The 26736-nt window shown below is 33.0% G+C and overlaps 2 protein-coding genes across 4 annotated transcripts; one reads left to right on the top strand and one right to left on the bottom strand.

Moving 5' to 3' along the window:
* Window positions 1–19320, top strand: LOC113402409 (putative transporter svop-1). 2 transcript variants are annotated; one of them, XM_064216334.1, is made up of 12 exons: window positions 1–214; window positions 2523–2684; window positions 3771–3933; window positions 4612–4733; window positions 5692–5936; window positions 7279–7427; window positions 7911–8037; window positions 12008–12142; window positions 12595–12740; window positions 13135–13262; window positions 13805–13879; window positions 19303–19320. In XM_064216334.1, the coding sequence occupies exons 1-11, from the start codon at window positions 163–165 to the stop codon at window positions 13873–13875; spliced, it is 1500 nt and encodes a 499-aa protein (XP_064072404.1). In that variant the 5' UTR covers window positions 1–162; the 3' UTR covers window positions 13876–13879; window positions 19303–19320. The 2 variants fall into 2 exon arrangements, with proteins under 2 accessions (XP_064072404.1, XP_026498435.1); XM_026642650.2 differs by lacking the exon at window positions 19303–19320 and having other exon boundaries at window positions 2–214; window positions 13805–14882.
* LOC113402402 (synaptic vesicle glycoprotein 2C-like) lies at window positions 15212–26736 on the bottom strand. 2 transcript variants are annotated; one of them, XM_026642641.2, is made up of 11 exons: window positions 26476–26736; window positions 19798–19959; window positions 19312–19474; window positions 18307–18428; window positions 17848–18083; window positions 17312–17463; window positions 16980–17136; window positions 16519–16632; window positions 16187–16353; window positions 15553–15680; window positions 15212–15351 (listed from the first exon to the last, which is right to left on the bottom strand). In XM_026642641.2, the coding sequence occupies exons 1-11, from the start codon at window positions 26570–26572 to the stop codon at window positions 15299–15301; spliced, it is 1551 nt and encodes a 516-aa protein (XP_026498426.2). In that variant the 5' UTR covers window positions 26573–26736; the 3' UTR covers window positions 15212–15298. The 2 variants fall into 2 exon arrangements, with proteins under 2 accessions (XP_026498426.2, XP_026498427.1); XM_026642642.2 differs by lacking the exons at window positions 18307–18428; window positions 19312–19474.

Raw genomic sequence — 26736 nt, 5'->3', positions numbered from 1 at the left:
ACTATACATATATTGCGAAATAAAATCTTTATAGTTACGCATCCGCCGCAGAAGCGTCGTGTTGTTAATAAATCATACGAAAAAAAAAAAAAAAATATTATATGCAAATGAAGTTAATTTTTAATTTTATTGAAAGTGACTTTGAAAGTGAATTGATTCAAAATGGTTGTCAAAACAAATTCGTTGAACTTCGAAGAAGCTTTGAATTTAACCGGTGAGAGGAACCTTTTTTTTTGTGTTTATTGTATTTATATGCTATAAAATATTGAGTTATATATATTATATACCAATCGAAGCAAAAATAAAGATTTCAAACCTTTACGTATTTCATGGGATTAGCTCTGATGTTTTCTACACTAAAACATTCATTCTTGATTAGTACCTCGTTATTAATAATACAAAACTATTGCACTTAAATACATATATTCACTTTAATTTTACATCCAAAGTTCCGATATTATCCTTATGGTGTCAAATCGATGTCAAATTTTGTTTATTGGTACTTCTCAAGGTTGGAATTATTAAACATTTGGTTGCTAGGTTTATTATTAAATATTAGAGTTATTTTTATAAATGAAATATAGCTCATTTAAATATCAAAGAAGTGTCGTCGAAAATACTCAACACTAATTTAAACAATATGTTTATAAATAAATAAAACTAAATTGTTTTTGTGACATATGGTCAAGTCACTAAGATATAAAATAATAATAAACATATATGATTTACTAACCAAATTTCCTTACACTAAATCTTTAAGCGTAGTGTGTACACACGTTAAAGGCTGATTTGATAATATTACTTTTGATTTTATCTAATGCAAGTGCGATTGTGACCAGATACTTGACCTTTGATATTGTTCAGTTATATAGTCAGTTTGTACAAAAACTATTAATTGTTTATAATAAATTTATTTTAGTCAAATAATGTTTATTACTTTGACATATCGAGAAGTTTGGGTAAATATCTTCTTAGTTATAATACTCCTGGAGGAGTGGCCATAGAGTTTTCCGTCTCTCTCTGTTCGTGGAATGCCTGTATTGAGTGTGGGAACACATGATAGACGATTAAACGAGGTCTATCCATCTTGTGTGTGTTCGACCGCGAGAAAGTTGATCTACTAATCTATGCCTTTAATCGTTCCAAAGAGATTTTGCTGCGAATATAATTTCCAATCTTAATGATTCATAATAAATACAAATATACAGGGTTATTCGTAATTCGACGTATTCCCGTTAGGAGGTGATAGGGGTGATTATTTGCAATAATTGTAACCCCCATATGCATAATGCAAAAGTGAACCATTTTTGAGTTATCACGTTTTTTAGATTTTTTCAAAATAAGTCAAAAATGCAACTTCAAAAATGTATTTAAAAAAAAGTATCAATTAAGATCTATTTTTTTCTTCTGATTTATAAAAACGAATAAACACTGATTATTTGTCAGAACTAAAACAATAATTATCGGTCTAAATTTAAAAATGCGAGACGGAAAAGATATTATTTCAAATTTTTTTTTCCACTAACATGCCTTCAAAACAAAAAAGAAATCGTTATGAAACTTGTTCTGCAGATTATTTTAAAAATATCACCGTTTTATCAGCTCCCCAAAAATGTATAACAACTAGGAACTTATTTCAAAATAACCGAAATATAATGTCCACAACAGTTTTATTATGTATATTCGGAATGGTTTGCACCTGATCTTCTGTAGGAACTGACAAACAAACTCGTAACTCACGATCATAAATGTCAGAATGTGATAATATGTGATATTGACGATAAAAATTATAATATTTAAAGGATAAACTGCTATTGTATTATCGCTCCTCAAATAACCTCCTTAAATATATAAGTCTTTATTTTATTTCCATTAATAATATTTGTTATTTTAAATTTAGCCGAACTAGTACTACTTACGCTGTCGCGCACGCACGGCTATTTTGTCATATTATAGTCTTGCTTAATTTTTCTCAAAACATATATTTCTTTTATTGACTGTTATTGGTTATGTGCGCCGAATAAATAAATACATTTTTGGTTAAATTATATTATTAAACATTATAAACTAGCTAAACATCTTAAAGACTTTTCTCAGGTCTAAGATATGTTTTTTTTTCGAGTACGTGGAATCTCTGTGACAATCAACACGGGAATGTAATGCTTCTTTCTATTCTGTTAAGAAATGAATCTTTATTTCTTTGAATACTAACTATATTTACCTATTAAACATTTTAAAAATTAATTAAGTTAATGAAAATTAACAGTACAGATTAATTATAAGATGGTAAACCATGAATATTTAAAGAATTAGTAAGAGTCTTATATAAATATATTATACCAATCATAATTAATGGTACTTACTATTCAATTAATTGCGTTGACTGGTAGCAAAACGTTAGAGCCACTTCAAAATTAAACCTCACCTTTGATTCTCTGGGCGAAAAATTAACCAGATGCCAAGATTAGGTGTTATATGTTATTGTAAATAATTGCCAATAAAATATATGCTTAATTTACCAGGGTTCGGCAAGTTCAACTTCCTGATGCAATTGGTAAACATCAGTCTCATCATGGGAATGGCGTTCGAGATCGTGTCTGTCGCGTATTTAGTTCCCGCCAGTGCCTGTGAACTGAACACTACCAATTTTCAACAGGGCTTCATGGCTGGTATGCCCTTACTAGGTACGTAAGAAAATCTATTTTTTTAAAGTAATTAACGTCCTGTTAATATTGTGGAGAAAAGTCTTTTATAATCTTAATCAGACAAATTTAAGCTCATGTTACCACGCTTCGCCAATGCTGGTTAGTGGATACGTGGCACAATAATATGGACAGCCATGTAGGTTTCCTTACGATGTTTCAACACCGAGATGAAGTGTGAACTCAAATTAAATCGAATGAAAAGTCAGTGGAACTGGAATAAATCTACGGTTGGCAAGTTCTCTGTGTTTACCTATATTAGTCTCTAAACTTTTCCTTACTCGTTTAGTTAAACTAAATGAAAAAATAATTAAATGTACATATGATGAAATTTGTATGCGTAATTATAAAGATTTAAGAAAGTAAGACTAAAAACATATACATTCATATGTCATTAGTAAGTATATTAGTATTTGATATCCAATAAAAAAATATGAGTATAACAATTAATATCTATACTGTTGTATGTCTGTATTAAATATAATACTAATGCTTAGTGCCTTGTCATATCTGTTATTATTTTGGGTGTTATCTTGCAACTGATTAATTTTACTAAACCGCTTTGGGTAATTTTTGCAAGAACTCACTTGGTATTTGATATCATTCCCGAAATGGTGAGAAGCAACTTACCGATGACAATGACAAATGCTTTTATATGTTTTAGGTATATTCATATTAATTTTTTACTTCATATTGTATATCCTTTCGGGTTTCAACTAATACGTTTATGATATTTGTTTGAATGAAATTCGTACAGGAAAAATATTACTATTTTTGTCTTGATGTAGGTATATGTTTATTAATTATAGTTGATTCGATTTTCTGACATTTCGCGAGTTTCGAGGTTGTTTTAACATAATATATAATATATTCGTATTATTGCATGAGCTTGTTTTTAAAAACCAGTCCAACCAAACCACCAACTAAAGTCCATATGAGTGTGTGAGTGGGTGTGGGTGTGGGTTTCTGTGTGTCTGTGTGTGTGAATATGAATTTATCAAAATAATTACAACCATTCCAATTACTTACATTCAGATGTAACATATTGACACGTGATACTTTCTATAGGTATTATAGCGACATCCCACTTTTGGGGATATTTAGCTGACACGCGTGGCAGAAGGAAGATCTTAGCTTGGTGTATGTCTTTGGCATTCCTTGCTGGTGCATCAGCAGCTCTATCTCCAGACTGGATCGTATTCAGTGTCTTGAAATTCTTATCATCGTGCGCGTAAGTTCAAATTAAATATTCAAACATGAATGTAAACATTAACTTATTTAAATATTAAAGTATGAATATACTTGAAATTTGTTTTTATGATTGGAAATTATCATAGAAATCTTATTTTCTTCTACGTAATACGACGTCGTGCTCATAATTTATCAGGTACATTGACAGATAAAGATATTCGGTGTACAGAGAAAAATTAAAAAAATAATGTGTTTTAGCATTCTTAGAAAACTGTGCAAATTTAAAGCGCCACAAAAGACTAATCTCGTTAAATTATGTCATCTTTGAAAAATCTTTGTTTTTTTTTCTCAAAAAAGGCAAAGGTATTCAATTTTTCTGGTATACGGGTGGACAAATGGGTCACCTGATGGTATCTGTTCAACAATGCCCACAGACATTAGCACCGTATAAAAATGTAACCTTTCGTTAAATCGCCATTGTGCCACCTTGGGAACCAAGAAATTACATCCCTTACGCCTGTAGTTACAAAAAAATTACTTCTGCCTTCTCACCTTTCGAACCAAATCAAACTTGATTTATATTATTAAATAGATAAATATAGGAGCACCTATATCCGTTGATCAGTTCCATCAGAAAAAAATAAACAATTGTCTATTACTCATCTAGTAAAAAACATGAGTATTTTCTTCAAAACCTCAATGAATATTTTTGTTACAGTGTAGCCGGGACATATGCATTAGCTCTGACTCTGCTGAGTGAATGTACGCCGCAGCACAGAAGGGCAATTATGGTAGCTTTAACGAGCAGTATTTTCTTGTGCGCCACTGGACTTATGGCAGGTGATTACTTGTGACGGAAAAATGTATAAACAAGAGAATTCTAAGCGTCAATAGTGCAATGGTTTACGGGCCGCAGTAAGAAGGCGCAGGTTTGATCCTAACCCCTTGGGCTAATATCGTAATCACTCCTAGCACAAGCTTCAAGCTTAATTGGAGGGCTAAGTAGGAATATTAGTAATTACTTATAATGGGCCATTGTTTCTGGTCTTTAATTCTAATAAGGCAATTAAATTTTATGTTTTTTTTTATCATTCAGTAAAATCGTTTTATATAAACCGTTATTTAACCCGTGCAATATATAATTTATATTGTTAACAAGCGGTGCCCGCGACTTCGTGCGTTTGAATTGAACAAAATTGTTATTGTTGTAGCCTAAGTTACTCATTATTACATCAGCTATCTGCCAGTGAAAGTCCCGTCAAAATCGGTCCAGCCGTTCCAGAGATTAACCGGAACAAACAGACAGACAGACAGACAAAAATTGTAAAAAATGTTATTTAGGTATATGTACCGTGTATAACATACATATGCATTTAGTAAAACGCGGTTATTTTAATATTTCAAACAGACACTCCAATTTTATTATATGTATGTATAGATAAACCTATTATTTAGCTGAAAATTGTCTAAAACCTCAAACCACATTGGTATCCAAATTTAACTTAAATAAATCACTACCTGGGAATGACATGATCGCATCCAGGCTGCATCAAATAACTAAAATATAATTATCATTGTACATAATAATGGTTAAAAAAAAAAAAACAAAAAATATATCCCGCTGAGTTTCTTTCGCCGGTTCTTCTCAGGTCCGAGGTGCTAAATTCCGAACCGGCGGTAGATTTTTGACAATCAATAAGCAAGTGTAAACACTTCTATATTGAATAAAGATTTATGACTTTGACTTTGACTACCAATGATTTGATAAATATAGGTATTTATGTGTCCATTGTTTCAGTGATATCAATTCCAGTTCTACAATTAAAATTTTCGTACTACATACCGTATTTAAACATTGAGTTCACATCGTGGCGTCTTTTGAACCTCGTGTTCGCTACTCCCTGTGCTCTCGGAGCAGTTGGCATGTACTTCTCATACGAGAGTCCGCGATTTCTGTTAAGTGTTGGCGAGGAGGCGAAGGCGTTGAAGGTCTTGAAGGGCATTTACATGATAAATACTGGAAAGAGTGGCGATGACTATAACGTAAGTTCCAGCAGTGCTGTAGTGCTGTTATATGTTTGTAACGTTAGATAATTTATTTTTTGTCTCTCTCACTCTCTATGTTCCTATTTTAAATGAAACCAATCCATAATGTGATCGTATTTAATAATTTTATCAGTGTTAAAGAAGTCTCTTTGTAAAATAGTTTGAATACGTTTCCATACATTTACCAGTTGTTTTTTGCCTTTGGTAATTTAATACAGCGGTTACAGTCCACAATAATTTCGCCAATATCAATGTTAAAATTAGCAAAGAGTATAGAAGCACTAAGTACACAAATTATAGATTTACTAATATCTCTTAACGATAATGTTATGCAGTTTCACACAGAAAATAAAAGTGTAGACTTATATAGTATAGAACATTGGAATGGATTTTACAAATACGATTGAACAAACAATTTCTATATTTAAACAGATTTTATATATTAAGATTACATTCGTGTCCATATTGTTGAAAAAAAAAATACAATGTACGAATATGACGAAGACCTGGTCATAAGGTCATCATCCAACACGATCCGTGCGCCGTCAATCTTGGAGTCTGCAATTTTAAATTTAGCAATTTTTAATTTTACTAGCGACCCGCCTCGGCTTCGCACGGGTGCAATGCTTGTACTAAATATACTGTAAAATGTATAATAAATATACTGTAGTATATTATTTTGTCTATATACACAACGTTCACAGTTTTTCAGTCATTAGACAATACAAACCGCCATGTCCCTGCGTTTTAAATCTGTAATATTTTCGAAAATATTCTTTTAAATTACATGCTGCAAATATATACTGTGTTAATAAATATGTATAATGCTGTATTGCTTAAAATAAGGCATTATTTCTCGTAAAAAGTAAAAGATAAAAAATGGTTATTATGGGTTATCCCTAAGAGATAGATATATACTGAAAAAAATGTGTTTATTTAAGACATCACTTTAGAAACCTCTAAAATAATTAGTGTTTCTCTACTATATTGTGCATGTATACATATAAACCTTCCTCTTGAATCAATCTATCTATTAAAAAAACCGCATCAAAATCCGTTGTGTAATAAAGATTGATTTAGAATGTCGATTCGCAGTGTCTGTCCCTGTGTATGCTTTGAGCATACACAGGGACAGACACTGCGAATCGACTTTATTTTATACTATGTAATGACAATCAGATCCAAGTGTTGGGCTAATACTTGGTCAAACTTAAGCGAATTAATGGCTAATATTACACAGAAAATAGTGTTTATGAATGGCTTAATAAGTAATCCTTTTAATTGTTAGTAATAACTTAAGAATCAATGATTGAACAAAAATATACTGTTATATTTACAGGTCAGTTCTGTAGTTTTAGGCGAAGACACGGGCAAACCGTCTAACGGATTTTGGTCATCTCTAGTCGCCCAAACAGTACCATTAATGAAACCACCACTTCTTAAAAATACATTGCTGTTATCCGTCATGTTTGTGATTGTTTACTTTGGGTGAGTTTTATGGATCATTTGATATGGATGAGCCGACATACATTTTTATGAGCCACGTTGTTTTACGATAATACTGAAATGTACCAAAATAACACGTTTATCTTGCCTTTCTTACCTCTGTACTAATATCTTAAAGTTGAATGGAATAGATTGCTGTTTTAGCGATAAGGCATCTTGTGGATTTTTCTTGAATGTAACTTACATATATATATGTTTATTGGTTTACACTAAAGTGGTTTTATTCTATTTGATTTGTAATGTCCCACTGATGGGTGACCTTCTCTCTTAACGAGAGGGTGGTAAAAATTTTTTTATTATTATTACATCTGGTTTATCTCATTCAAAACTTTATTTCATTAGTTATTTAACTCGATTATAATATTATAAATTATGTCCTTAGAAATAACTATAGTTTAAAGAAATGTATTCTATGCTAATTAATTTATCGATGTTTTAATCAATTTTGCCTTGTTATTATTTCAGAATCAATCCATTTTTAACATGGTTACCTTACATCGCTGATGGAGTTATGAAGGCGATTGAAAGAGGTGATGATAACTTATCGTTCTGTGATATGCTGAGATCGTCTCATAATGAAACCGCGACAGAAGTAAGTATGTCTACTTATAACACAAAAATTCTGGCATACAATACTACCCAAACAATTTAAGAATCCGCGACAAACAGAATTCTGTGACATGGCATTTTAATAAAAATAAATATATTTAAAAATGGTGGACTAAATTATATTAACATTACTGTATTATTTATTCGATGAATGGTTTAATGCTATTAATGCTATGCTCGGCGTTTCTCTACCTGATCGAATCAGATTTGCGATAAAGGAATGAGACATTCAAACGCAATTTATCACCATCAATTTATATTATATTACGTAATGAGGAAAATGCTGAATTATAGGCAGAAAATATGAAAAAATCATACGTGCCATAATGCATCAAAAATATGTTTCCAACTTCATCAGATAGTGTTTTCCTGATTCTTATCTCATTATAACAACTTTTTTAATCTACTATTGCGTGATTTATTTGTTCTTCTAATTATTATGTAGCTCTGATAAATTGAATTAGGATTTTATTAAAACTTTAGTAGTGAAGCATTTGATGATGATAAATTAAAAAGACCGTGACTAATCTCGTCAAATCTACGTTTCCGTGGTCAAGCTAACAGCTATTTAACATAACGCCAACCTTACAAATAGGGCAAACCTTTGTGCCAATATTTATAGTTCATATCTCGCTTTGTGGTACGAAATTGCAACGCTAATTTGGAGGACAATGTAGAGGAAAAGGCCTATGAATTAAGACAATAATTATGGGCTATTACTTGAATTATTTACAAACGTATACATTTATACAACTAGTATTATGAAATCATGAATACTTTGCAGTATACATATTTATGTTTAAGTGTGTTGCCTCCATTAAATTGTGGAAACTAAATTATTCTTTTTTAGGATTTTGACAAAATTTCGTGAACAGTTTTTCAAAGCACATTATTAACTTTACGACTTGATTAGACATTTCACCCAAACTATTGATTCTGGTGTACAAGAAAAACAAACTTTAGATTTAAATATTCCATGTGATTAGTTAATACATAGCTCTGCTATACTTTGCACTACTAATAGATTTTGTTTGATAAAATTTTATTCGTAGTACATAGTAATCGACTTAACTAAATGTACCTTAATTTTTACTTTAATTTTAGTTCCAAAGTTCCGAAAACAACTTCGCCGAATATCAAAAGCAATTTTTCACAATATCGAATATATAAAAGCACAGTACATCGATTATTATAATTAATTGAAAAACGTTTTTTTAAAACGATTATTCGATTTGATTGATATTAACTTTTGTATATATTTATAAGCGTAACTGAACAACAACTTCTTGGAAACTTGGAAATCAGTTTGTGAGGAAAATGCTTCAAGATCTCCTTTACAACCCATCATCCCTAAGACTACACCTCAAAGGATAAACAGGAATCTATGTCCGTTCATGTGCTTAAACTCGCTTTGTACAATATTTCGTCAAAATCGAGACTGTGTTTAGATATAATAGACAGACACACGTACAACTACAGAGAATAGATTATTAATAATTTTATGACGTTTGTTTTTTAACGAGTAAATAAGTACGTACATCTGTAATTACGTAATAAACTAATTCTTACTCAAACTTGCAGATAATTTATCGTATTTCGTTTCTTTGATAAAGCATTGAACACAATTAAAATATTTATTGTTTACCTAGTTGTTCAAGAGCGTTTATCTTGAGATCAGTCATAGGAAATTTTATGTCATGTTTATGTCTTTAAGGTGCAATTCAGCTCGTTCTAATACTATTGGTTATGCTGTTTAGGCGTATCAAACGTATTGAGATAAGCGAGTAGTGTTTAAGACTTACAAACATTTACTGAATTTTGTTAAGTTATGAAATTGTAGCAATAAATATATATTATATTAGTTTTTGATCGCGGCTTTCCCCACGCCCAGGGGACTTTACAATGCGGGCGTTTTTTTGGGTATACAAAACTAGCCAATGTCTTTCTTTGAGGTTCATGCCTACTTCAATATTTATATTTCATACTAAATTTCATCAAATTCGGTTCAGCAGTTTAGCCGTGAAAGCGTAACAGACAGACAGAGTTATTTTCGCATTCAGTAATTTCGTTCGAATTGCCTTATTTGATTTATATTATATATGTTTTATATGATGTCAAAGTAAATAGTTATGTATATCAATATACTTTATTCAAAAAGATTCTTGAGACGAAAAGCATAACAATAATTTTAATTACCTATTAAAATGTAACTTTCACAAACCTTCATGGATGTTAGGATCAATCCACATATTTGTGACGTAATCGAAATATGGTAGGGCTTTATCTACCTGGCTCGGTACCAGAAACTCATCAGATATCCTACCACCAAACAACAATACTTAGTATGTTGTGTTCCGGTTTAGGGTCAGCGAGCAATGTCATTACGGAACATAACATCGTAGTTCCAAAAGTTCTTACAGCGTCAATATCTTTTCTATAAGCGTTGGTGACCCATTTGTCACCATCACCATAAATATTAATTATAATTCTTTGGAATAATAATAGAATCAAATCAAAATATAATATATTTTGGGCCGTATTATTGTAAAATAGGTTTTAAATCATCGTGTTACGGGATTAAATTGAATGTCAAGCTACCACCGTTTCGGAAAGCCAATTTTTGTTTGTCTGTCTGTTTGTTCCGGCTAATCTCTAGAACTGCTATACCGATTTTGACGGGACTTTACTGGCAGATAGCTGATGTAAGCAGCAGTAACTTAGGCTACTTTTATTTTAGAATTATATATAAAATAATAATACTGTCCACTACCGCGCGCAGATCTCGCGCTTGCCACCACTCCGCTGTCACGTCGGGTGCCTCCTACCAACGACCTAATATCACAAAAGCTGCCTAATAGAGATACAATAAGTTATAGTAAAATCTGCAACTTATCAATAACTTTTTTGATAAATTCAAACGCGCACGAAGTTGCGGGCACAGCTAGTAAGGAAATAAGTTTCTATTTTTGAAGCTTTCCTTAATTAATTAATTTATCGAAGGCAAACATTACTCTTATTTGAGAGGACAATGTCACCTGTCAAACAATGTCACAATGACACCTTAGTATAAAAATAAACATCGTAATTACGGATAAAATTTCCTTTTGGTAGAATGAAAAATATTTTAGACAGTTAGAAAAGGGCTAGGGGCTAGGACGTTCATTGCCTTGGGGCTCCTGGACATCAATAAGCAGTTAGTAACTCTTATATCCTAAACATAACTTGTATTATTATAATGAAAACTTTCACAAAAGTTTAACACACACACAGTTACACACGAGATGTTGCAGCGATCATCATTCAAGTTTCACACCACAGGTACCACTCGTCAGATATTCTCATTGGTGATGTAAGGAATGGTTAATATTTCTTACGGTTCCTACCTCTATGGGTGACATGACAACTTACCATCAGGTGGCCCATTTGCTCGTCCACCTACCGATATCATATAAAAAAATTACAATATCCTTCGTGTTCATCTTAATTAATATCTAACCCAGACAGTAAATGGATGAACAGAACAGTTGATAGCAGCGGTAAGTGATCACCACCGCCCATTGTCACTGGCGCTGTAAGAAATTTTGACAATTCCTTAAATTGTCATTCACCATCAACCTTGGGAACTAAGATATTATGTCCTTTGTGTCTGTAGTAATATTGCATCACCCACCCTTTAAAAATGGGACACAACAATACTAAGTATTAATATTGGTGGTAGATTATTTGATAAATGTGGTACCTACCCAGATGAGTTTGCACATAGCCCTACGAACTAGAAAACTACCATGAATAATGTTTAGTAGAGCATCAAATTTCTCTGACAGCCACTATTATATTTAGATACGTCGAACGAAGAAACAGAACTGAGACCTATTCTTGTATCTAGTCTTTATTTGTTTGGTCTATCATTACAACTACATTGAACTAAATTCACTTTTGTTTTTCTATTCTAGAATAAAGACTGTAGTCTCAACAGCTTCGCGATGGTCACAGTTTTTGTGATCAGCGTCACAATCGCCGCTTTAAATACAATCCTCAGCGCTATTATCAATTATATTGGAAGAAAACGCATGTTGATTGGGGTGCAGGTATGGATAAGTTATTCTTAATATATAGTATGGAATTTTAATCCAAGGCAGCAATCCTACATAAGCTTTGCAGTGTTTGATTTGGAATACTTTCAGAAAGGTCATTTTCGAATGGCTCAGATTTTGAAAAAATGTTACAATCAGTTAGATGAACAGTCATTTCCACATAAGTTTTAATTCAATTTTATTTTGTTTATTATAAGGATCGAAAATAGGTAACAAGAGCTGATCCCTAAAATACGTTATGATATCTGGTGAGGTTAAAGTACTATAAATACCTACCAGAAATCGTAACAAAACGCTTTGCTTCGGACGTCATATAAATACTAATTAAAAAATAAATATTTATCACACCAAAGTTCCTCGCTCGCTTTGGAACTGAGTTTTTTGATAATAAACAGGACAGATTATAATAATTGATGCCGAGTAATTGATGTCTTTGAATCTTCCAGCTGGTCGCCGGTATCGCTGGCCTGTGCATCAACTTGACTAGCTCGTGGATGGTGAGCACGATCCTGCTCGTGGCATTCATGACCGGTGTTCTTAACTTCGGCTTTCTTTCCACGTTCAGCGTCGATATCTTCCCCACATACGTCAAGTATGTACAACTTATATGTTTACCTCTTAGTTATAAGTGTGTGTTTAAAACGTTAATTATAAGAAAGACCAGCTAGTAAGTTAGTAGTCATGTGCAGTAATTGCACCTATTCCTGCCTTCAGTTACTGGTTCTAGTGCTATTATTATTATTTTTAAATAATCATTATTTTATTCATATTGACAATCAATAATTATTTATATGTTATTAGGGAGATGTCAAGTGTTACACATCTTTACATCTGTGTAACGTCGTTTCCCGACCTTTTATCTCTTTAACATTCTGTTAAATGTAATTTAGTAGTAGTTTTTGTCATGGTATGCCATTTATAGAAGTACAGACACTAGGATACATGATGGAAATTCCATATTGACAGCTATGCTTTCTATTTTATAGAGCGATGGCAGTTTGTCTAACGCTGATGGTCGGTAGAGGAAGTTCAGTATTTGGCATCAATATCTTGAAGCACTTGCTTGTGTATGATTGTGAATTAGCCTTCTATATCTTCGGTGGACTCACTTTCGGTACGTTTTTTATGTTATTTAGTTTTTATTTTATTTGCAGTTTATTCTACCATGTTATTCCAATGTGGGATCAGGAATACTTATTGATTTTTACTGAGCAGATTTTTTGTGACATATGTTGGTTTCTTCACGTTGTTTTAATGAATTATTGAAACAAATTTACCGTTACATTGCCATACTTGGTTGGGCTTAAACACGCAATTTTTGGTTAACATTAATAGTTTTTAATCACTGGTCCACCTCTTGCTTTATGTGGTTTTAAAATTTTAATAAAAATTTAGCAAGAAGAAATAAGTCTATTATATGGTAATTAAAGTCTGTTTTAATATTTAAATAACTTTGCGGTCGAATTATTACGCTCGATAAATTTATTCGGTTCCGTATGTACCAAGAGAAATCGGAATGAAGCTCAGTCAATCTTCATATAAAATAAAATACCTCAAGTATACATATTTTCGTATATATTATATCTTCTATTAAATTATAAGACTACAAATTCGAATGATTATTTTCTTAACAAAGGTTTATTTTCTCAATTGCAGTTGGCGGTTTAATCGGATTCCTTCTACCGGCTGATACGAAAACCGTCAGCAAAAAAGCAACGGAAACGTAAACAAGTATTAGTTCTAACTGTATTAATATGTAAATAAATGTCCTAGGGATCTGAAATTATTATTGTATTATATTGTATATCTAGGATATTTAATCCAAAATACGATTATAGTCTAATTCTTCGGACGACATGATGCAGGCGTACGTATCGTATCGTGCAAAATGGGTTAACGTTACGAGAAAAATCACTGTAATTTCAAAAAGTCACAAATGATCACAAAACAGTGAACGTTGAAAGACTGAGCTGTTACTATATATATATAGTGTCACGGTCAACGTTTAATATGCAACTGAACTGAAATCACGCCAACCACTCGCGACCCAGACTGAAGAGCGCCATCTGGTGGCACTTGTTTTGACAGCCTATAATATCCGTATTCATGACAATACGATATATATAAGGTATAATATTATATTGATTTTGTTACTTTTTATTGTTCACCAATAATAGTAACAGCAGTTAATTAAGCGAGAACATTAAAATCTATGAATGTGATTTTATCCATAATAGAGATCTCATCAGCTAACCTTTGTAATACTGCGCGATTGGTAAAAAGTAAATAAACGTTCCTGTACATACTTGAAATTAAAAAAAAGTACTAACATCTAATATTATATAAGTGTATATATTAAAGGACGTCTGTATTTATATTTATTTAATTAGAAATGCAGACGTGCAAATGGGCCAATTGAAGCTAAGTGGTTACGAGCAACCAGACATTGATACTGTAAGAAATATTGACCATTCCTAACACTGTTTATATGCCGCTAGTCCGTTTGTGTTGGGCTGACTTAAACAGAAGAAAAATAAAGTTTTTCTGATTAGAAGTAGAATGATTGATGAGTTTATGGTACATTATACGCTAGAATTGTACAGAGCCCTAGCCTGGCGGTAGGACAAAGAGAACTTAAAATATTTATAAGAAAATCGAAATCCATATTACAAATGATTAAACAGAGATATATTATTATATGTAAATAAATGAAATAAAGAGATTAAGATCATTATCTTTGAATTTCATTTATATAAACTTTGAATAAAACTGGTTCCAAAATGATACCCTTGCTAACGCTACTTTTTAAAGATATTTTATAATAATATTTGCGGTGACGTAGACACAGCGAAAGGCTCGACATTTTATTGTACATTTTTTCAATCAAAATCATTTTTTCATTATTAACTTTTATTTCTGTTTAAAGATAAGAAGTTGAATTTAATAACCTTGCTAACAAGTTGTTCAATGGATATTTTCATAAGTTATTTAAAATATTAAATAAGTATAATACGAAATAATAATTATATTTTATTATATAAATGTTTTTAATAAATGCCACGATTACTATTTAAAATTATTGTATTTTAACAATTAAAATACTCATAATGTAAATACAAAAAATATGTTGAATAAAACAAATTAATAATATTATCCTTTCGCATCGCTATCTGGAGGCAGGAACCAAGCTGCGACGGCACCACCTGAAATAAAAAAGCTTAATTATAATATAAGTATTTTTAAAAAATAAAACTCGTTTGTCGACGTGGAGAATAAAATTTCAAGGTCGAGTATAACGTATCAATATGTCGATACATATTGATACGTTATACGATACGTTAAGCATTTTTTTTATTTCTATATCAACAATACCACTATAATAATAGTTGAAGTTGTATACTGACTGATAACGAGCGCGGCGGCGGCGTACAGCGTGGCGCCGCACGCGCGCCCCACCAGCGCGCTCACGAGGTTGGTGCCGCCGAACGCGCTCAGCCGCGCCACCATCATGCCCAGGCACGCCACCATGCCCCTGGGTGGTTAACACGAACATATTCATGTTTAGTCGACCATCGATTTGTCATTGTAGGAACGTAAGTTTTTAAATAATACTAGCGATCTATTCAAGAAATTACTAATATTCCATTTTCCAATTGAGTAAATAACCCAAGAAGCTAGAAGAACTGAGAAGAATAAACAAGAAACTCAGTAATTAATCCTTTCCAAATATAAAAAAAAAATAATAGTATCTCCTTCGAGGAGAACATTTTGGAGTTTATTTCACTACGCTGCTCTATGCGGGTTAGTTAAAAATAGCCGTGGAATGTTGTCAAGTATAGAAACTAATAAGGAAAGATTTATTGAGTTTACGGATTCAGAAAATTATCAATAGTTCAGGAATATCATAAATAAAATCTAACGAATATACGGGTCTAACAAAAAGAATTGTAATAATTGACTTTTTAATTGGAATGACTTGTTTTATTTAACATCTTTACAATAGTTGGAGCAAGTGACCAGTGAAGTTTCAATACTTACCTATAAGATGTGGGATATAATGTAACAAAATATGAAGACACGAGTCCGAAGACCATGGCAGTGGTAAGGAAGATGTAGAAGAAGAGTAGTCCGGAGATAGCTTCTCCGGTCAGGTCAATCAAGATGGCTGCGACTGCTGCTATCACGAGGATCGTTATCGTTAACACCTGGAAAATACATAGATGTAAACATTTATAAGGCGGCCTTTTATGGTAGCTTCTGCTCGCTATAACGCCAAATCCACTCAGGCGATCATCATCAACATACACGTAAATGACACGTGTCAAAAGAGGTCATAAATATCAAGCAATTAGAAAGGCGCTATGATTTACCTTCGGTTTCTTCGCGCACTGCGAGATGAGCGCGTTCAATACGAAGAAAGACAGGCCGTGAGCGCATCCCGCAAATATCGTGTTATCAGATATGGAATCTTTACAATCCAATTCCTGGAATGAAGATATGGCTCATATTAACTGTAATTTTCACAGACAACAAAAGAAATCTATCATTTTTATTTCTGAATAAACGTTTTGAAACTGCAATAAATTTTTCAATTAGTCCTGTTTCAGGGAAAAATTTTAACACAGCTTTTTAATAAGATCATTGTTAGTAAAGTTGTTGATGCCAAAAATGTCTCCAATGTCAATGGCATACGATTGTAATAATATAAAAAAAATTGCGTTTTGGTAATATATAATAAAATAAAATATTTACTAGGAAGTTAGGAAAAGGTAAAGAGGCCCCAAGATTAATCGGGACTTGGGTATAAGTTATAAATATACTAAATACTCACTTGTTGAATGATTGTGGTATTGGAGCTATCTGTGATGGTAACATTGTTGGCCTCGTCGGAGAGTAATTCACAGAAGCTGGAACTAGATTCTTGACTGGCGTAGGACGTGAAGAATACGTTGAATATCGTTGGAAGTATTATTGCAAAGCTGTTGTTTCTGAAAGTCATATTAACTTTAAATAAACTATAATTAATTTAGAGTATATAATTTTCTGTTACTTAAACAGTTTTGTGGTTCTGTTCTCTTAATGGTGAAAAAATAATATTATTCAGTTTAAAAATTCAAAATCTTTGCTCCAATAAAAAATGGACATAATCCATAAACTACTTACGCGATATATACAACGAATGTTAAATAATATAGTAGCAACGTTCTCTTGAGAAGTGGCGGCTTAAAAAGGGGCGCGATCTGCTCCCAGAGTGAGCGGAGAGTCAAACCATCTACGTGGTCCTTGCTGCCTTCTTCTAAATATATCTTTTCAACCTAGAACAGATGAGAAATAGGGATTATTAGCTTAACAAATACATCATATGGATAAGTGTATTGGTCTGCGAAAGTCATTGGTGTATTGAAAATATAGCAGCGAAATTCCCTTTGTAAAAGAGGATTTTTATTTTGAGTTATATGAGAACCATTTTGTGGTCAGCGAGGAATAAGTGCGAGGAATCGTGCATGTGTCAGTTGTTAATGTACCACATTATATGCACCAAGCCACATTGGAACAGCTTGGTGGAATAAGTTCAAAATATTATTTAAAAGCATTGGAAGGTTTTAGTCTAGCCACGGTACATTATTTTATTGGACTCACTAGCCTAACCCCAAAAACATAATTTTATATAAAAACTTATAACAGAAAGATATACTTACAGGATATTTTTCTGACTCTCCTCCATTAATGACATACATTCGTTTTAATATAGCCACAGCTTCATCTGTTCTTCCTACGTTGGCGAGAAACTTAGGACTCTCGCTGAAGTACCACAACAGTAAAGCTCCAATACCCAAGGGCAGAGCCATTACGAGAGTCAGGAGACGCCACGGTCGATAGACGATGCCCATTATATATATGGTGAAATTTAACTTGGTTATTAAGTACGCCCATACTGGAAAAGATAAATATTTATAATTGTCTTTTAAGTTCATTAAGCAATTACTATTAAGTTCGGAGATGTTTTTTATGAACATCATTTTTAACTTATGTTTGTGATCATTTATTATGTCGTTAGTATGAAATATAAAATGTATACATTTTTTATGGTATTTATACTTTTTGGGAGGTTAAGACTCTGATAACTCCGTTCTTTTAAATAAATCAAATAAATTCACCATAATACAAGGTGGGTGTCAACATCAGGGCACTTGTCATGATTAGCATGTATCTGGTTCGATACTTTGAGCTACAGCATTCGCCAAGAAGAGCGTATGTTGCAGATTCTGCTGCGCTGGACCTACATACAATTCATTCAAATACAGTTATACAAGTAAAAAGAATCATATTTAACATCAGTGAAGAAGGGAGAGGCTTGTTTTCAATTGAATCGAAAGGATTTTATTAATCTCTAATTTATTTTATACCTATAAAATTGACACGATTTTTAAATTTGAAGCTGCGTGTTATGTGATTTCCATTAAAAAACAAACCGCCTCCAAGATGTTACAGATAAAAGTTAAATTTGTTTTTTTGTTTACAGTAGAGTAACAGTGGTTGTAAAATATTTCCGATGATAACATTTCTTTCAATTCACAAGTTATTTTTTTGAATATGCATTAATTGAGTTGTGATGAGGATTTAGTTAATTAGCATTTCGATAAAAGAAGTCTTTCTTTGTATGCGAATAAGGATTTTATATACCGAACACTAAATTTTAATTAGAAATGTAATATGAAACTTGTTAAATAAAATCAAGGAACTTTGGGTACCTATGTAGAAATACTATTTATTTCGTGCAGGTGTGAAGGGTGACTGTGTTAGTGTATCTCCAGTTTGGATTAGGTCCATAAGAAACTAACCGCGAATGTTATCGCATTCGAAACGACTTGTCACTCTTAAAACCTATTAAAGCACATGTCTTTACAAAGGGGACTGCTAATATCTGTAACTTGTATGTATAAAATATAATGTAGTAAATTTTATGAATTTTATAATTCAATTTCATTAAATTGAATTACCTGTTCATTAACAGCTTGTAAATTTGACACCGCTGCATTAAGTTCTGCTTCTTTTACCTCACCGATATATATTATAAACAGATATCCGCTTTTGAACTCGCAGCCTTCGATAAAAAATCACGTACGTAAACTAATCACTAATTTACTCAACAGTTAACTTACAGTGCTGAACTAAGGAAGCGCAGTGCGGCTAAGACTTGCCAAGTTGGTGCCAAACTGCTGATAGCGGCGCAAATGAAGCTACCAGTCATAGACCACATCAGCACCAGCTTCCTACCTCGCGTGTCCGACAGATAGCCCCATGGATACGACATGACTATTATACCTGAAGTGTGAACAAGAGATTATGAAAATCTAAATATTCTTAAATAAAATAGGGTCATAAAAGCACTTTTTAATCGCTATTAACTAATAATCTAATTATATGTAAAATCACCGATTTGAAATGTATATTCTAAAGAGTAGATCCTCCAAGAAACTCAGTAGGTATTTACCCTTCGCACCTATTTAAATAGTTAATTAAATACAATTAAATTTATGAGTTTATTATGTATGCAGTTAAGAAGTCTATTTTTCTACCAGGAAAGGTAACAAAGAAATTAAAAAAATATATTGAAAAGGTAATAATATATTTAAATTAAATCTTACCCGCAAAAGGCATAGAGGACAATATTCCAATTTGCTGAAAATTCAATCCCAAGTCACAAGTCGCGACTGTGACGATAATTCCTAAGCCATAGATGTCAATACCCATGGCAATGATCAGCATAAAACAAGCGAACAGCAGCCCTTTGTTGTATTTCCCATGACCTATGAATAGAACATGTTTTATTTATTTATATGGCACACATCACTAATTACAGTCAGCAAAAAATAATGTATTACTATACAAAAATAAAGCTAGACTATTAAATTAAACAACTCGTGCACAGACAGCATGTGTAGATAGCAATAGTAAAGCCTGGGGCCGAGTTGGACAAAGTGCTGCCCGAAGCTCCATCGTCCGTCCAGGATCAGCCCAAGAAACTTCATCTAGACCCGCACTTCGATCACCATCCCCGGGACGGTTATATTCGCTCCTCGTGATGGTCCTATCCGTGGACCCTGGAAGAGGAGGGCCTCCGTTTATGATATAGAGACCCTCAGGACCAGCATCTGGTCCACGGTGAGAGCCGTTCCAATCTCGGCCAGGCGAGCCGCCTCCCGGAAGTTCCGCCCCGCCGCCGAGGGTGTCGTCAGCATAACACAACACCCCCATCCCGGAAAGGACGGGAACTCGCAGGACCCCTTTGGAACGCCGCAGCCAACCCGACGCCGGACCAGCCTCCCATCGACCCTTGGCCTGTCCTTTAAGTACGCCTCCAACAGCTTCCTCAGATAGGTCGGCTCCCCATGGTATCTGAGTGCCTCCCGTATCGTCTCGAAAGGGAGACTGTTAAAAGCGTTCGCAACATCGTGTGACACCGCCAGGACACAATAAGAAGACCTTCCATTATAATAAAAAAAAATTGCCTTATTTTATTAGAACCACTAACAGCTTAGGTGCTAAACACATTCATAAAACCACATAAAGACAGTTACATCGCGTATTTAGCACGAAGTAAACCGAAGTATGAATAAAAAATATTTTAAACTTTAAATTTAAAAAGATAATAATTACAATTTGTTACTATTGTATTTATTATAGAATATAATTTATGTAAAAGGTAACAAACACAGTCTTATTTACTAATATTAAACTTTATTAAAACAATGAACCATTAACATTTATCACTGAAAATAAGCGTTAGCCTCGAAACAAGAAGTTTTGTTCAAATTGTATATTTCTCAATATAATATTTATACCCTGTTCAAGATAGCTTGATCTTTGTGACAGATGGGCTAGTGATGGGAACCAGAAAATATAATATATTTAGGAGATTCCTTTAACTATACAACTGGCTGGTATGAATAAAATAAAAAAAAATAAAACAAAAGCGCGCGAAACCGTATCAAGCCGTCATTACTTTTGCTTTTTAGGCGCGGACAATAATGTCAATATTGGCGCGACTTGTAATTTGTTAAAAGTGTTATTTGTTTTTTATTTGGATTTGTAAGTTCAACTGAGTAAGTAATTTAATTCAATATGTATGATTGGGTGATTTATTTATGTTAAGATAAATTCGAAGTTAGAACTATTTGGTTTGTTAGTAAATTGTTTAAACTAACTTATATTCTTGTCTTTTTTTAATCTATTTCACTTCTGTACGCTAAATATATATATAACAGTCGATGGAACGGTGGAATGCGTAATTCAAATTAGAATTTAAAAAAAAAATTACCTTAAAAATATCTTTAAATTAAATTGAATTATATTATTCAAATAACCATATATAACAAATCGTGATAAGATTGGATACAGATTACGGTTTAGCAGTCATAGAAACATTGTTATTACAGTTTAATTACATTTCTATGATTATTTCTCAAGGAAAAATAGTCGACTTCTAGTTCTGTATAATATATGTAATAGTGAGGACAATTCTACTGATTTATAACCGTTACGATACGTTCCGATTCTATTCCGATTTAACTTAGACCGTCACGCAATCGTTGTGATACAGGAACACAAAAACAATTAAATGGTTTCGAATACGTTTCGATTCGATAAAGTGACAGTTTGTTAATAGAATCGACCCTAGAACATTCGAAGCAAATATTATATATGTATGTGTCTGTGATACACGTGCTCGACGAAATGATAAACTAGTTTATACCGGTTCTGTAAAAGGAAAAGTCTAGCAGCTAAAACAACGTATTAGATAACGTAATTTCTTGAATATACGCTAGGTTCGATAATAAATAAAAGGATCAGTGTTGTCTTTTAAATATTCGATTCAGACATCAAGTGATTACTTGAGGATGAGTATCTGATCGCGTAGTAATAAAAGTAAGCCAAGATCTCGCCGGTGGGTTACTGCTCGATACTAAAAGAAATGTCACTCTAGCTACGTATTATAAATCTTAATCTTCTTTTATTGATATTTTTGTTGCCGACATCAATACGAATGGGTGAATCCTGTAAATACAGCGACATTTAGGCTTGCCCAAAAATTGTTGTACCTCTTATATATAGTTTTTGAGTATGTGTGCCTTTTAAAAAAATTGTTCCTATTATTCGGAATATTCGGATTATCTATACGCATCCGAGTAAACCTCGGCAATGGCATGGTTGCCCGCGCTTTTTCAAATAATTTTAACTTTGCGCATTTTTTATCTTACGTAAGAACTATCGAGACTCCATTCCACCCCCCTGTAAGAAAACATAAGACATGGTCGAAACCCCTCCCCCTCTAAATCGTCTTACGTAATAAATGAATGGCCTCTAGGCAGACTGGCAAATACTCTTCCTGGCGCTGTAAGAAATAATCATTCCCTACATCCCCAATGCGTCACCAACCTCGGGAACTATAATGTAAAACCCCTTGTGCCTGTAGTCACACTGGCTCACATTCAACCTTCAAATTGGAACACATCTATACTTAGTAGCGGAAGAATATGACGTGATGAGTGGGTGGTACTAGCCAAACTGGTATAAATTAAATTAAAAATTTAACATATTTGTAAGCACGTTTGCACTGACTATAGTAGGCTATGCTAGTGTGAAATTGGTACCACATTGGCGCTTGGAATACAAATTAGCCCCATTGCTATTGAAGCTATTTGTGAGTCAATTTCACGAAGATTTGTTTCGTCGTTGAAGCGGAAAAATAGACAATAAACAAATAACCTTACAGCTTACTTGTCTTCTTAATATATACGACGGCGCGCTGATTTTTGATTAATTTTAATGATAAAAATTACGAAATTATTATTTACGATTTTTTAATAATGTTATAGTTTTAGTTGATTATGTGATGGTATTAAAAATATGAGCGGGTAACTCCGAATAGAGTAGCGGGTGTCGCCTCGAGGAATAGCGGCCGGCATTCGTTGGACAGCTGCCGCACGAGGTGCACACGTGCTAATCTATTGGCTCTAATCTAGTTATAATAAAGTGTTGATTGTGTACCTTTTGTGTGAAATTGTAGAACGGTGAAATAATAAGACTTTATACAATACGAGTGTACTTTTTATTGTCGAATTCCTGTCGTTACAACGCCCAGTACCTCAATGGGGCCCCTTCTGACGCTCCTTTATATATAAAATTCTCGTGTCACAATGCTCTTTCACATAATCCTCCGAAACGGCTCGACCGATTCTTATGAAATTTTTTATGCATATTCAGTAAGTTTGAGAATCGGCTGTTACCTATCTTTCAAACCCCTCAAGTGATAAGGGGTGTCCACGCCAAATTTTTTTTTAATTTTTTGGATAAATATTTTATTTTTTTATTATGTGGCATTAAAAATACAACCTTAAATTTGCACTCTTCTATCACTGACCTCTTTTTTTTAATAGTCATTTTCATAACTTTATCATTTTTTATCCCGCTCGATAACATCAATTATTATCACTTGGTAAGAGATAATAAATACCTTCCTGATACCTTCATGTGTCACTATTGTCAACAACGCCGACGCCGCCGAAATTGGTAACTCTGTCATTCTACCATCATCGTACGTAGGCAGTCCACGTCATATGCAAGAGTATATACAGGATGCTCTGACTTTCGTGCGCGAATATGGGCGACCGTGTTTATTATCACGTTCAAATGTAATCGAAAATGGAGATTACACAGAGATTACATCTTTGCTGTAGCCTGGCCATAATGCAATATCGTCATGACATTACAGCACGTGTGTTTAGACAAAAGCTGAAGTCTTTAAAACATTTTATTACTAAATTACATGTATTCGGTGTCGATTAACCAAACCAAAATTTAGATTTATAGCACGATCAACATGCTATAAATTCACCAAAAACTACTATGTAATGAATTAATTATATAAAAAAATATTTTTATATTCCCTTATCGTTCACAGCGCTCCGTGCCTATATATACATATATATATATATATATATATATATATGTCGCAGCGTCAGATAATTAAATACTTTGATTGTAATCTCTTAGTTTTGAGATTTGATTCTGGATGGCCAGTGAAGTCAATTACTCTTTGTCACGTTAGAAAAACATAAAATGTCAGTTGTCAAGAAGGATAAGACAGATGTGGTCGCAGCCAATGAAATATTGTAACAACCAATATACGATAATCCAGCTATCGATTTGTTGTATTATTTGTGAATATGTATGACGAAGATGGTGACCCCGAACCAAACAATAATGCCGGCTCACCGTTATTATATATATATAATATTTATATATATGTATTAAGTAAAAGTATGAGTGTGTAAATATTTGTATGTAAGTTTATGACTGCACCGCCTATTCCAATGGTTTTAAAAAATCTCTCTCAGATTGGGTTGTCTGGAAGAGATGGCTAATTAGCTATAAGTCCGCCCATTGTACACACATATAATTGGTTGTATTTTTGTTTTGAGCCGTCGTTCATGTGTTCGTAAAAGATATTTCAGTTGACCTTAATGGTCATTTCAAGACCGTACTGATTTTGAGGACATGTTTTTCCTTATTCCTAGAGGTCATAAACACGACTACCTTGTTTAATATTTATATATATATATTTTATATTTTTACACGTGCATTTCTGTGACACTAGACAATTCATAAATAATTAATTTTTAATTTTAACTAAAATTAATAAACTATATAACAACTTTACTGTTATTCTGTACGAAAAAACTCAGACATTAACATGCAGCATCATTATAGTGGTAAAAATTAAAGATAATACGCATCAAAATACGACTGTATTTTTTAAAAGTGAGATAGGCTGCGAGCTCTTACACAATACCACTGCTGAAATGTTATCTGACAGTTCACTATCGAGCTCATTGCAGTGAACTTCGAGTTTTTTCTTACGGAATAGCACATAATAAATATCATTTAATTTATTTCGTTATATTTACTATAAAAGAATACAATCGTACTATTTTATTCCAATTTATTGTTATAATATTGCATTATACCTCACGATCAATTACAATGGAGGTTAAGCCTTGAGTGAGGTCAAGGCGCCATCTTTGGCGGGCTTGGCCGTTTTTGGCGGGAATTTAATAATGATAATGGCGAAATGCTGGATCGTGTTAGATCATTTGTATTAGTAAATGCAAAGTAATAACTGTTATGTGATTAAGACAAATTTTAATTAAATTGTACGAAACAGTTATAACTTTGTTTTGAGCTCGTATTCAATTCTGATAACGCCCACAAGTTTGATCTGTATATATAAAATTGTTCAGGAGACGATGTTTTACTCCGACACATATAAAACATCGGTCTTGCTTTGCTTTAATTAAAGTTTTTGATGTTCAATATAATATCGCTTGCATGTGATTTGTAAGAGTGATTTCGTGAAAAGGAACGGAAGTTTGTAAAAGGAAGCCGAGATTCCGCGGCTATTTGGACAATGAACGCGAATGGTTGAATGAATGGAATGGTACCAACTCATTTTCCGAGAGGATATAATGTTAATGTTACTTATCACCAAGGTGAGACGTCCGATGTTACACATCATATGCGTCTACTGTATGGCTTGTTTTTTTTACAACATGACAGATAATAGAAAGTCCATGTTAAGACTTAACGCTTAGGACATTAGCCTACTGTTAAAACAATTATATTGGTAAAAATTAGCCGACGATATCCAATCGCAAGGCTTAAGACTTAGTAAGATTTACCGCTGAGGTCGACTTATGAGACCCGACTGAAAAAGGGGAAGCCATTAGCGCTCAGATGACGGAACGTGGGACCCGTGCGGCCGTCGCGACTCGGGTCCGTCAATACTCAATTGTAAGTCTGAAGTAAGAGACGGTTTTCTTTTAGTCTAATGCAGTGTTTATGATAGTAGCGGTCCGTTAAGATCTCATCGTCAAAAAAGTAATTTACGAGGCTCAAAAAAGTAATTTCTAGGGATCTCTGTATGATTCATCTCGTCTACACGTTGTGTTAATAGTAAAAACTCCGAAAGACGAAACTCAACATATTACTTAGTCGCAATATTCTAATATAATTCCCAAGCAAATGCTAGATAATTTATACCCAAGACGCTCATTATGTCCCTGACCTGCAGATGTGAATATCACCATGACCAATTTGCTCGTATATTTTTTTTACAAAAGATCTTTAGGAAAAACCTATTCAGCCTTAATAAAGTAAATTAAAACTAAAACTGGTTTGACAAATGAAATGTTATTACGTTAAGCAAGTTATTATAGTATTGTCCACAACGTACTATGTTATATTTTACTGTAAAAATATATTACCTGTCATATCTAACGCGTCCTCGTAACTATAGCACTTAACATTGTTCTCAATTCGTCCACTCATTTCTATATCTTTATCTTTTTTGTCTGTAGTCATTTATCAAAACAATGTCACCGACATCGATTGTTTTCAAAATTCGAAACACTTATTGCTTCCGTCGTCCCTGTTGTTATTTTGTTTTTCGTTTTTTTTTTTTTAATTACGCGAAATGTAAAAGGTAAAAATATTTTTCGTATTATACTAAGAATATATTTTTTTTA

Source organism: Vanessa tameamea, chromosome 12 (assembly GCF_037043105.1).
Source record: "Vanessa tameamea isolate UH-Manoa-2023 chromosome 12, ilVanTame1 primary haplotype, whole genome shotgun sequence".
Classification (NCBI taxonomy): Eukaryota; Metazoa; Arthropoda; class Insecta; order Lepidoptera; family Nymphalidae; genus Vanessa; species Vanessa tameamea.
Note: the sequence above shows the minus strand (reverse complement) of the source record. Positions and strands in the feature narration are given on the sequence as shown.

Bases quoted from the DNA above. Each gene is read 5' to 3' on its own strand.
- LOC113402409 (XM_064216334.1), top strand. From the start codon at position 163: ATGGTTGTCAAAACAAATTCGTTGAACTTCGAAGAAGCTTTGAATTTA. The intron at 3,934-4,611 runs GTAAGTTCAAAT...TTTTTGTTACAG, and splicing joins AAATTCTTATCATCGTGCGC to TGTAGCCGGGACATATGCAT. The intron at 8,038-12,007 runs GTAAGTATGTCT...TTTCTATTCTAG, and splicing joins ATAATGAAACCGCGACAGAA to AATAAAGACTGTAGTCTCAA.
- LOC113402402 (XM_026642641.2), bottom strand. From the start codon at position 26,572: ATGACTACAGACAAAAAAGATAAAGATATAGAAATGAGTGGACGAATT. The intron at 18,084-18,306 runs GTGAATTTATTT...TATCTTTTCCAG, and splicing joins GACACCCACCTTGTATTATG to TATGGGCGTACTTAATAACC. The intron at 15,352-15,552 runs GTCAGTATACAA...TTTTTATTTCAG, and splicing joins CGCCGCCGCGCTCGTTATCA to GTGGTGCCGTCGCAGCTTGG.